The sequence below is a fragment of the Rhinolophus sinicus genome, chromosome 17, assembly GCF_057876585.1.
Source record: "Rhinolophus sinicus isolate RSI-liver-muscle chromosome 17, RSI-T2T, whole genome shotgun sequence".
Lineage (NCBI taxonomy): Eukaryota > Metazoa > Chordata > Mammalia > Chiroptera > Rhinolophidae > Rhinolophus > Rhinolophus sinicus.
This window is the reverse complement of record NC_142517.1, coordinates 13,526,964-13,540,128: the sequence shown is the minus strand read 5'-3', so window position 1 is coordinate 13,540,128 and position 13,165 is coordinate 13,526,964. Positions and strand designations below refer to the sequence as shown.

The window sequence follows — 13,165 nt, the reverse complement described above, 5'->3', positions numbered from 1 at the left end:
GTGTGGAAGTGACATTTTCACACAGGCGTGGCAATATAATGATATGGTAGTGGCTGTAAGGAGTTAGCAAAATGTTAGACCTTTTAAAATGCAATCAGCATCATTTAGGCAGTTGTTAGAAACGCAGGCTGTCAGGCTCACTTCCGGACAAATCAGATTATGCTTTAACATTCCCAGGTCTTGTTAAAATTTGAGAAGTAGTGCTTTAGGTACTATTCTCTCTAAATCCTCTCCCCACCCCTCCTTTTTTCCCAGATCATTCATGTGTTCCGTGCAGGTTTTAGGAAAGAGGGTAATATGGCAGTCTTAAAATTTGAAACACAGTTCTCTACTTATTTTCCTTCTCAGAATCAGATAGAGAACATAAGCATATCTTGCTGGTTGTCTCACCCTTTTATACTCAACTCCATGGTACTGAGGCGCTGCTGACTATTTCTCCTTTGTTCAATTGATTTCATGTTTGGTTCCATCAACAGGGGTGAGTAGTGCTGCTAAAAGTAATATGTGTATCATCTGGCCTCTGGTGGGGGATATCATCCAAATCTAGAAGTAACTGGGGGAGTCAGAAACTCTAGATAAACAGCTGGTTGTGTGGTGGCAACAGAGGAGGCACTGGCATTTCCAGGGCAAACTACATGCAATGGGGGAGTGGACAGTAGGGTGGGAATCGGAGGAGGTATATAAGATTTGGATCCAATAGTCACTGCTGTAAATACCATTCTGATTCTTGTGTTCAACTGCCTTTATATTAGGGCGGTGCAAAAGTAATTGTGGTTCTTGCAATTATTTTTAACTTTTTAAACCACAATTACTTTTGCACCACCTAATATTTAAGACCTATCCACATTGCCTTGTGAGTTCTACTTTACTGAATAATATGTGCCATAGTGTACTTACTGATTCATTTATTGATAGGCACATAGGTTGCCTCCAACTTTTTTACTAAGAGAAGCAATGCACTGTGTCCCTCCCCACCCTCAACCTCATTCCTCTGACCAAGTCTGACTCTTCATGGAATACCCAACACACAGTACCTGTGTGCTAGCAATTAGTTATTTAATAAGCACTTTTGAAACTGGCTTATGAAGGACCTCAAAAACTAGGTAGTGTGTATTGACTCTAGGTCAATTTGCTGAAACTAAATTTATAGAAAGCCATTTCCAGAATTTAAAAAAAAAGTGTCAAAATCCAATTTGCCAAAAATGAATTATCTAAATTACAAATTTGATGAACTGTTGAGGCCTGTTAAAATGTCTGAGCTGTGCTCATGCCTCAGCCCAGGGGCAGAGGCAGAGCATAGGTATACAAAAGTAGAAATGAACCACAAACTCCATTTACGAAAAACTTCACCTATTTGTATCAAATGGCTGGAGTAGATGTAAATTCAAACTTTGAAAAAATCTGTTTGACAAACTAGCTTTCACCTGCTGATAACAGGGACAGAAATATAAATAAAACTCATTTTATTTCATGTCATAATAAGCTGTGTAGGGATAGGCAGGGGCTGGTGTTGGATCAGAAACTCAACAACATAGGGGCCTGGCATCTCTGTGGTTCTCTTGGCCCTTCCTTCCTTCATAGTTGAAAGGACTGCTGCAGCTCCAGCCATCACCTTGGTGTTGTGGCACAAAGAGGGGGAAGAGGTGCCCTAGCTGCATCTATCATTTTAATCAAGAAAGCAAACATTTTCCCAAACATTCCCTAGCCAAAGCAGTGTCCTAAGGCCACCTTAGTTGCAAGAGAGATTCGGAGAATGAGTATTTAGCTTTTCCAGGTTCTTTAGTGAAGGCAGGTAAAGGGGAAGGGGGTTGGGAATGGATGGCAAGTTGTACCACCAACATTATCTAACTCAAGGCAAATTAATTCGTTTCAAAATGGGTAGTTTATATGTCAAGAAATTTCTGTCAACAATTTTAAGATTATAATTTAAAATTCAGTTGTTTTCAATCATGACATATTTTGAACAGATGCATTTCAGCTATACCACCTTTTCTCCCCCCCCCCCCCCAATATTCTAGCATGGGACTAAAGTAAAATTAATTAATGTTTCAAGAAAGAGTGGGGGAGAAAAAAATCAAAGGCCAACAGTGACAAAATACTTTCAACTACGCCACTGCTCAGTCATTGTCCTTCTACACCGAAGAGCATCTGGAAAACATCCCCACATCCCTTGGCATTTAAAAACTGATACAGCTGACCAAAGTCCATGTGGTTTCCTCTGGTTCCATTAACGCTGAACACTTTTTCTTCAAAAACTGAAAATTTTCTTTGTCTTCCCATTTCATCATTTGTACCATCAAAGGGAATATCTTCTCGATGGCGAATCAAAATTCTCTTCCAGTTTAATTTTCTGAGTCTGAAAAAAATTTTTCAAAGTAGAAATTTCGAAACTGTGTTGTGCATTCTAGAGCACTGAAAATAGAAGTTATAAAACTGGTTTATCAATGCCTTTTCCTAGAAGTGAAGAAATCTACTTTTATCTCACAGGGATTCATTTTAATTAAATATGATTCTGGTCGTAATCCCATCTACTCATGCATTGCCATTACCATTGCCTCCTATCAGCTTTTTCAAAATGTGGAAATTGCTGAACCTCAAACTCCCAAAGGGACTTCTCAAAAATTCATTTAGGATATCAGTAGAGAAATGAGATTAGAAATTCCCTTGTTTCACAGGGTATGCACAGCTTACAGCATCACTGATGAGGGAAAAATTAGTTCCATGGAAACGGAGGGGCTTGATTCAATATCTATTTACAGAACGTCTCCTGTGTGCACTATCAGATGAGGAAAGTGATGCTGACCACATGTGAGTTCTACTCTGCCCACTGATTTGACACTGAATCCTCATAAGATACAACCCCAGGGAGATACTATTGTACAGCTCTAGTATCTGGTTTAGCACTAAAATTATTGATACAGCATACAAAATTCATGAAAGCAAACCTTGACCAGAATTCTTCACAAGCACTTTGCGGGCCTTCCACACAAACAACACCAGGTTTCCCAGGCATGCTGAACCCAGACAGGGAAAGCTCCTTCGCCCACTCTAGAATATCCTTTCTTTTGTATTTGTTGTAGATGTGATGGCTATAGATCCAGAGTCTCGTGAGAATGAGATCGATAGGCTGGACTGTACTTCCTGGAGCAAGGGAAGGGGTGGTGTCTCTGCTGACATAGCCAGAGGCACGTTCTTTAACCCAGTCTGTGGCATTCAATATACAGACATCTCCAAGACAATTGTTTTGCAGGTATGTGGTCAGATCTGTGTTCAGCTGAGTCTGCTGGGATCTACTTAATACTACTGATCTGGTGGAAAAGATAGAGGATAACAAAATTAAATCAATTTTCTTGGAACAGAAAACAAACTCAATTGCTTTTCTTCTCAGATAAATTTTGACTTCTAAAGTTGGCCAGTTTCTATAACATACCTGACAGTAATTTCAGGCAGAACTGCAGGGTATTTAAAGGGAAGAATACAGGCCAGAGAAAACATCGCCTGATCAAAAAAGAAGAAAAATGCCCTAAGTGCTGTTTTACAACTTGACATGTTTTAATTCTTCCAAAAGCAAAACTGAATTACCATTGCTTCCTCAGATATGTGCAGGTTCATATTGATAGTAAAGTAAACTTTTGAAGATCGCCCCTCCATTGTGCTCTTTTCAACACAATCTTTCAGTTCTGCTAGAGCCAGCTGGTCATTCACTATGAACTCACTCTCACCAGGGAACATACTGGCTAGCAGGTCTAACTCGGAGAGCTGGGCCTCAGCCTGTTGAATCTCAAGCATTTTTGGATACCTGTAAGTTTCTAAGGAGGTAAGAATAAGAAAGACAATTTACATATGCACTGTTGGGAAAACTAAGTATATTAATATGGGTACTTATTGAAAATGTATATGATTTCTTCATAAAATGTGAAATTTAATAAGAGTATCTTTCCCCGTTATTCCACTTTGTAATATATTGTAATACCATGTTTCCCCAAAAAGAAGACCTAGCCAGACCATCAGCTCTAATGCATCTTTTGGAGCAAAAATTAACCCAAGACCCAGTCTTATTTTACTATAAGACCATGTATAATATAATATAATATAATATAATATAATATAATATAATATAATATAATATAATATAATATAATGTAACATAATATAATAAATATAATATAATATAGGGTCTTATATTAATTTTTGCTCCAAAAGATGCATTAGAGCTGATGGTTCGCCTAGGTCTTATTTTCGGAGAAACACAGCATATATGTAAAAGATGTTATATGTTAAGGATCCAAAATGTGGGACAATCCAGTGACAGCAATAAAACTCTAATAATGACAAGGCACCAAATTCCTATCTATCTCGATAGTTGATCTGGCATCTTGACCTACCACTATGAGCAAATTCACTGAAATACTCTAAGTATGTAGTCAAAAGCCCTATCAGTGATATTACCAGGAGAGGCTTTCACTGGTTACCTTGAAAACCTAGAATGAACAGAATAAGAGAACTTAGTTATATGATAGTTAATTTTTTTTCCTAACTTAATATTAAGTTTATTAATTTTTAAACACCAGAATGTGAAGAGAGAAAATAAAGGCTGCTAATTATTCCACAGCTCAAGTATCTCCTATTAACAGGTTTTTTTAAGTACAAGGTTAGAAAATTCAAATAGTAGAAGAAAATTTTTAAATATAGTTTCCTGCTGATACTCTCTTCTCCTATCTACCTAGGTCCCCAATCCAAGGCAAAGAGTTTTTCATGTTTCATAATCAGACAAAAATTTAAGCACTGTACATAAACACATGTGGAAAATATATGCTGGTATAATGCATACATATATGTAGAGAGTGAGGTATATAAACATAATTAAAATATATCCATATCCACATGTATCACATATACATATCTTTTTTTCCCCTACTTCCACTCTTCTTCCCAACTATATTTTGGAGATGTACTCACTGTCAGCACATGGTGATCTATCTCATTCTTTCTAGTGGTTGACTGTCATACTTAATCATGTAGATATCTCATAATTTATTTCATTTTTTACCTTGGACATTTGGGTTGCTTCTACATTTTTACTATCTGAACAATTCTATAACAGAGGTTACTTTTATATATACCGTTTGATAAATACTGTATATTCATGAATAAGTCTGTAGAGGTGGCTTGTTAGAAAAACAGGTACAACATATGAAATTTTGGTAGATATTGCCAAGTTGCCTTCCAGAAAGTTGCCATACAGTAGTTGAAAATTTTTACAAAGTTCCCTTCTTTAAAAAAAACAAAAAACAAAAAACTCTTTTTTCCCCCTTTATTTATTTATTTATTTATTTATTTATTTATTTATTTATTTTTTATTGGGGAAGGGGAACAGGACTTTATTATTGGGGAAATTTTTTCCAAGTCAAGTCGTCCTTTCAATCTTAGTTGCGGAGGGTGCCGTTCAACTCCCTTGCGGGAGTCGAGGAATCAAACTGGCAACCTGTGGTTGAGCGCCCACTGGCCCATGTGGGAATCGAATTGGCAGCCTTTGGAGTTAGGAGCATGGAGCTCTAACTGCCTGAGCCACTGGGCCGACCCCCCAAAAAATCTTAATGCATTGTCTTTTTATGGTGTTTTATGTCTATGTGTGCCATTCAAAAAAGGTTTTAGGGACCTATAGGGTTTAGGGACATATAGGAACTATAACAAAAGATCTAACATTCATGTCATCAGAATCCTAGAGGAGAAGAGAAAGAAGAGAGCTTAAAAAGTACTTGAAAAAATAATGGCTGAAAACTTCCCAAATTTTTCAAAAAGCATAAACAGATTCAAGAAGCTGAACATATCTCAAGCAGGATGAATCCAAAGAAATCCATATCAAGACACATCATAGTCAAACTTCTGACAACTAAATACAAAGAAAAAAATCAGCAAGAGAGACATGAACCTTAGCTATAAGGGACAACAATTCAAATAAGAGGATATTTCTCATCAGATACTATGGAGGCCGGAAGGAAGAGGTATACTGTTTTTCAAGTGCTGAAAGTAAAGAACTATTGACCCAGAATACTATAGTCAGTGAAAATATCCTTCAGGAAAGAAGGGACAATTAAAACATTCTATGATAAACGAAACAACTATTAACAGTTGGTGAAATGTGGGTAGAAAGAAGGGAAGGACTTTTACTTTTCAATTTGTACGCTTCTGTGTCATCTGAAGTTTTGTGATTAGCCTGCAGTACTAAATTCATCAGAAAAAAAAGATGGGTTACACTTCTAAAAAGAAACAGTAGAGCTCAATCCCATCGCTATAAAAGAAAATATGGCTTACCTTCCCAAAGAGAATTTACTCTGTGCAATCAAACGCCATTATCTGGGTTAACGGTGTCTTCATGGAATTCTTTCTCATCTTGGGTACGGTTTATCTATCAGTTACTATACGTAGAGTTTCATCCATCATTCCTTCCTGGAGCTTTCTACTTAGTTTGAGGGTCAGGACATATATTTGATAAGATCTAGAACAATGAAGACAAAAAGACTAGGTGTTAAATAATCAGACTAGGTATTATCACAGGGATTAGCTGACGGCATAATCAATGAAATGGGCCGTTAGGTATGATCTGACGAAGGCGGCAGGATCTGAGTTGAGCCTTGAAGGAAGAGTAAGACTTAGACAAGTGGAATAGGGGACATAGCAGGGAGAGAGAGGAAAGGTCTGTGAGGCAGGAGAGCACAGACAAATAGCATAGGCCTGAACATGTCCCTTTGTCCCAACCCCAACTACCAAGGCCTAATTCAGGGGCTCATGATTTGGACCATTTTCTCGTGTGCTAGTTACTTTCTGTTTGTCCCCTAAACCCATTCTTGGCCCTTCTTTGCCCCGCCTTGGATTCTGGCCAGCTGAACCCCATAGCCTATAGCACCTGACTCCTCTGCCTTTCCTGTGCTTGGGTTCGGCCACTGCTCTGGCAGGAAGTGGGAGGATGGAAGAAGAAAGAATCCACAGTATTTCTTCACTACTCTCCTCTGCTTTGGTGGGATTCAGACAATGGCTGTGACCCGCTAAAGACCACATCTTCTGCAGCCAGTCCTTCTTCCTCAGCTCCCGCAGGCCTTGCAGGCCTAGGAGTAGTCATAGTTCCTTTCAACCTGGCTACACCTCTGTAAATAGTCCCTTTATTAAACAGTCTCTTCAAAGTTTCAAAGTTGAGTGTGTATGAGTGTGTGTGTGTGTATGTGTATTTCCTTCCGGGACCTTGCCTCCTCCTACCTGGACTCTGCCTCTAATGTTTATCCATCAACTCACACACCACACTTTCAGTAAACTGACTGTATGCAGTAGCTAACAGATGTATACTGAGACAAGCAAGAGAGACATCTATTAGAAAAAAGTTCCCATATTCTGTGACCGGGCAACAGTGTTGCAATGTGAAAGGAAGGAGTCCTGCCATGCTAGATTCCCACAGGGGAAGGCAAGCTAGCTGATGACGCTGACAGCTACCCAGTGGGGTGAGTTTTCCCCAATTCACCACCTGGCTGTTAGTTTCACAGACTCAGAAGCATGAAATGCCAACACATTGAGAGTACATTCCCTTCCTAAAAGCTGCCTTGGATGATCCATTATCAAGCCCTCTAGGAACATGTCTACTTTATTCAAGTTTTCTTTGTTTCATCCAATATGGTTGGATCATTTCTTTACCATCAAAAAATGGTATTTGGCCAACAATTTAGCTAGTTCATTGTATGGTTCTTTTAAAGGGCAAAAGGAGTTCTGCTGCTGAAAAAGAAATGTGAATTACTCACAGGTGACAGACAAATCAGTAGCTACAATGGACCCTGTCAAAAACACATCAAAGATTATAGAAATGACTAAATGTGGTGAGGTGTTGACTTCATTAAGATAAATGACATGAATCAGGAAAATAAGAAGCACTGTCGCACACACTGGGCTGTCCCTACTGATCAGAGCATAAATCAATGCCAAAAGCACATCATTCCTAATTCCAGTGTGTTTTCAACTGATGTCCTTAAAACACTTTACCAGGGTGTCAATGCCACACTGGGAAAACAAAATTGCACAAAACATTTTGTGTTTCAATAAGTTCTTGAAATGCTGAATGACACAAAGTTCAACAGGCTTCTTTAGGGTGACCATGGGTCATCCTATTATTCTGACTGACTTAGTGCTTATCCTAGATTTAATCTATTGTCCTCTTTTGGACAATAAATTATACAGGCACACTTTTTGTGGGTGGCTTTTCAGTCTTTATTGTTAGATCCCAATATACACCATGAATTTCTAAGAAGAGGGTTTGGTATGTGTAGCATCCCAAACCTATCTGACCCCGGAACACTTTTTGTTTTTTCCAGACCTAATGATACTAGCTCTTCTCTACACAGAACAGATCAGGAATCCCTGTTTTGTCATCTAGCCACCCCAACTTAAGTAGTTTAAATATTACCAAGGCTACCTATCATCTTCACTTTGAATCTTTTTCAAATAACTGTTAAAGCTACCCACTTCTCTCTCCTTTAAACACAATGTTTACTAGTGATTTCATGTCCTACTATTTTCAATTGGCATGTTAAGCATTTGCTGTTATTAAAAAAAATCTTCATATAAACATTTAAAATTCCTGGACTTATTAAAATTCCAAAAATATCTTTTCTACTCTGTTTTGGAGTTGAGGAATCTAGGAAACAACTCATTGGATGGTTATTAGAGGAAATGAATTTACTTTTTTTTTATCATAGCAGTTTAAGTATATACTCTGTTGCCAGACTGCCCAAGTGCCATTTACCAACTGTGTGACCTTAGACATGTGGCTTAATTTCTCAGTCTTGCAATCTCTAAAATGGGAATGACAGGGTTGCTGTGAGGATTACATGAGGATGTGTGGAAAGTGGATAAAACAGTGCTTGGCAACAGAGTAAGTGCTATAAAAGTGCTTGCTATTATTATTATTGGTCATTCATTCAGCCAATGTTTCTTGAGCACCTATTGTATGTCAAGCATTGTCTTCGGCACTAAGATTATAACAACGAACAAAAGTACAAAAAAACTCTGCTGTCATAGAGATTTAATCTAGTGGGAGGAGACCATGACAACACAAAACAAATATATATGGTCCGTGGGTAACTGTTATGGAGAAGACTGAAGAAGTTAAAGGGGATAGGGAGCAAGTGTGTGTGCGGGAATAGTTCAATTTTACACAAGGTGATCAAGGAAGGCCTATCCACTAGGGTGACTGTAAGGAAGAGACTTGAAGGCAGTGAAGAAGAAAGCATGTGTTTATCTGGACAGTTTCCAGGCGAAAGGAACAGCTCATTCAAAGGCCCTGAAGTAAGAGGATGCTAGACCAGGTGGCTGGTGCACACCGAGCCCAGGACAGGGTTTTAGGAGAGAGGTTAGAGAGGAAATGCACAACAATTTATGTTGGAACTCATAGGGCATCGCCAGAACTTTGGATATGGAAGGCCACTGGCAGGGTTTGACTTACTTATGAAGAGGCCCACCCTCACTGCTGTGAACAGTGCCGGGGAACAAGGATGAAAGCAGGAAGACCAAGTAGGCACTACAGTGACTCCAGCAGCGATGAAGGTGTCTTGGATTAGGGCATGGTGGTGGCCGTGGTGAACAACGGTCACGTTCCAGACATACAGAAAGCGAAGAACCAACAGGATTCACCAATGAATTATATGTGATATGTAAAAATGATTCCAAGGCTTTAAGAATGTGGAAGGATGGATTTGCCCTTTATTTACATGAAGATGGTAGAAATCTGAAGCTTGGTTTTAGACATACTAATGCAGTGCCTAGAAAGACAGCTAAGTGAGTAGAGATTTCCATTAGGCAGTTGGATGTAGTTATGGGTTTATGAGAGATCCCGATGGAGATGCAATTTTGGGGGTAATCAACATTTATTTAAAGGCATGTCTGTTTAATCACCCAGGTAGTGAGTGAGGTTGGGAGAAGACACCATAGAGTTTGGAGGTCTGGAAGACAAAACGAAACAAGCAGTGAAATTTGGGACCAAGTCACCATGGGGGGGGGGGCGACAACTATGGGAGTGTTGTCACAAGTAAACCATTTATTTGTCCAATTATTTCTGTAGATGAGATTTCAGTCTAAGAAAAAACCCTGTAAGAGAATTTTCTGATTCAAGATTTCCGCGAATGCTGTAAGACCATAGAATCAAACAAGTCTCCTGAGCCGAATTGTTCTTTCTCCTGCCTCGCCGGGCACAGGAGCCCTCGCACCTAACAATGGCCGAGGCCTTGGAGGGGGAAGGGTGTTGGTGGTGATGGTGGGGGCAGGAAATGCGAAGCCCGTTCTAACCAATGAGCGGTGTGCAGCGCGTGGGAAGGCGGTACCACTACGTCGCCGAGTTCCGGGGACGAGGAACGGGCTGCTGCAGCGACCCTCGGTCCCTCCCACTGGGATCTAGTGGGCAGAAGACTCACCTCGAGCCATGGAGCGCCTCGGTGCTGTAACCCCGGGTCTCCTGGCGGCGTGGACAGTTCACTTCTCAGCCGGAGGACGACCGGAAGCGTGCAGAGCGCTCCGGCGGGGCGGCCTAGGGAAGTGAGACGGCGCCTGCCCTGCGGGGCGCGTGCGCGCTCGTCCCGGAAACGCGAGCCGCGCGCGGCTACCTGTCAGTCGCGGGTTGCGGTGGACGACTGGGATTCCTTAGCCCCATCGCGTTCCTGTTTTACCCTATTGGCACTTGCCAGCTGCTGCCACTGTCAGGGATAAGTGTAGCCAACACTGGTTCCTGGGTCAAGGAATGGTCCCTTAAAGGAACGCTCCTCAAATTCAAACTTGGCGGAGGAAACATTTACGGATCTTTGTATAGCGCAGATCGGGATCGGTAGGTAGCGGTGGGGTCCTATATTCCACATTCCTAAAATCTTCCTGCGCTGTAGCGATCCTGACGGTCCTGAACAACACTGAGTAGCAAGGCAGTAGGGAGAGGGTGAGCGTGGGTGGTGGCTGTGGCGACTTTAGGAAGGACCCTGGGCATACACAGAAGTTTGTCCCGGCTAGTAAAAGGGCAGTTTGAAGGCGACTGCACACGAGAGTAATTAGAAATGTTTTTCTTCACAATCGAAATATACCCAATGCACTTTTTTGTGTGTGTTACGTATTCATTTTAGAAATCCCGAATAAGATATTTTGTAAACACTGATATTCATTGGTGTTGGTTATTGTTGCTAACCTCTGCGATTTTTTTTAAATAAAAATTAAATTAGTACATAGGTCTTTATAGCTGCATCTTCTACATGGTATTTTGTAGGTATTTTTCAATGTCATTAAATCATTGCTTTTTTCCTCCAACTTTTAGGAAAAATTTCAAGCACACAGCAAAGTTGAGAGAATTTTACAGTGAAGCAGTAGAGCAACTCTCAAGAGAAGGGGAGCGATTTTGCTCCCCAGGGGACATTTAGTAATGTCTGAAGACATTTTGGGTTGCCACAGCTGGAGGGATGCTTCTGATATCTAATGGGATGCTGCTCAACTTCCTACAAAGCACAGCATATCCCCCTACAACAAGGAATTCGCTGGTCCAAAATGTCCATAGTGCTGAGGTTAAGAAACTGACCTGAACACTATCATAACATTTTACTCTACCAGCTTTGTCATACATCTATGCAGACATTAGCATACATTTCCCTCAGTACTTCAGCACGCATACCACTAGTATTCAAATTTAGTTTCTGTAATGATGAGTGGAGGGGGGGAAGGGAGGGGCTAATTAATTTATTTAGCAATACCTAATCAGTTTATTTAGCAATATGCAATAACAAAAGACAAAGGCAATTCAAACAAGCTGCTAATGACAGAAAGTACAGGCAGCTAAGCTTGTCACGTCTGTGGTTGGGAAAGCTGAGGCGTCTCTCAGGGCTGCTTGCTAGTTCCCAGAAATGCTAGAATGATGAAGAATCACCAAGGATGGATGACAAAATTACACTGCCAACTGAGGTCTGTCTTATATATTTTTTCAGATGTACCTTAGAGCCAAGCTCCCTATTCCGGCCTCATGCTCCGGGAATGGCCAGTTCCGGGAGGGTTCAGCAGTTACTGTGATAAGAATATTGCTTATCCGGCCGAAGGGCCAGTTCATTCGGACCAACAACACTTAACTGTTCTTGCCTGGGACTATCGGCCCAATACCTTCCAAAGCTTAGCAACATGCCTGTCACGTCATTCCGATATAACTTAGTTACTTCTCTACCTCATCTACTGATGCAGGAAAATAGACAAAAATCCAACTCAGAGTTAGTCTACGACAAACCTCACATGCAGTCCTTCACATGTGAGGGAACAAAAAGCTAACCAGTGCCTCACGTGCAGTCTCTCACGTGAGGGAACCCCACATGCAGTCTCTCGTGGGGTAACAAAAAGCTAGCAGACAAAAGATAACATCAGCCAAGGAAGGCAAATTTTCCGAACATCATTCCCAGTTTCTTTTGAGGCAAAAATGTGTATTTGCTGAGTTTTGACACATGCATACACCTGTGTAACTTAAACCCTATTAAGACATAGAATATACCAGAACCCCAGGAAGTATCTTCACGCTCCTTCCCAGTCAGTTCCTACCCAACTCCCAAGAAGCAACCACTGTTCTGATTTTTCTCCCAAAGTAATTAGATTTGCCTGCTCCAGAATTTCGTATGAATGGACTTATACAGTATTTTTGCTTAAGACTTCTTTCAGAACATTTTAGAGATTCATCCAAGTTCTTGTACTTTTTATTGCTTAGTAGTATTCCATTGTGTGACGAGACCAATTTTTCCATTCTTTTGATGAAAATGTGGCTATTTCCAGTTTTTTGGCTATTTTGAGTAAGGCTGCTATGAACACTCTTGTGCAGCATTTCATTTCCAATGACTGTTTCTTCAGTAAGTATTCCCTAAGCACTTACTATGTTCCAGACACTTCTCAATACCAGAGATACAGCAATGAACAAGACAAAGATATCCCATCTCTCAAGGAGCTTACATTTGCATGTTTCTGTGTATGTAGGAGGTGGGGACAGGAGATAAATAAATATATAGGTAAATATGAAAGAAAATGACCAGATCGTGGTAATTGTTAGGCAGAGAAGCAAAATGAGGTGAGTGATTGGGTAGCTGTTATTTAGGTTGCCCAGCCAATTTCAAACCAGAAAGTGACTTTC

At 40.4% G+C, this 13,165-nt stretch overlaps 1 protein-coding gene across 1 annotated transcript; it reads right to left on the bottom strand.

Moving 5' to 3' along the window:
- Window positions 1-1,863: 1,863 nt before the first annotated feature.
- RWDD2B (RWD domain containing 2B) lies at window positions 1,864-10,586 on the bottom strand. Its single transcript, XM_019729878.3, has 6 exons — window positions 10,449-10,586; window positions 6,316-6,499; window positions 3,583-3,809; window positions 3,431-3,498; window positions 2,946-3,308; window positions 1,864-2,356 (listed from the first exon to the last, which is right to left on the bottom strand). Exons 3-6 carry the CDS (start codon window positions 3,787-3,789, stop codon window positions 2,122-2,124), a joined length of 873 nt encoding a protein of 290 aa, XP_019585437.3. The 5' UTR covers window positions 3,790-3,809; window positions 6,316-6,499; window positions 10,449-10,586; the 3' UTR covers window positions 1,864-2,121.
- Window positions 10,587-13,165: the final 2,579 nt, after the last annotated feature.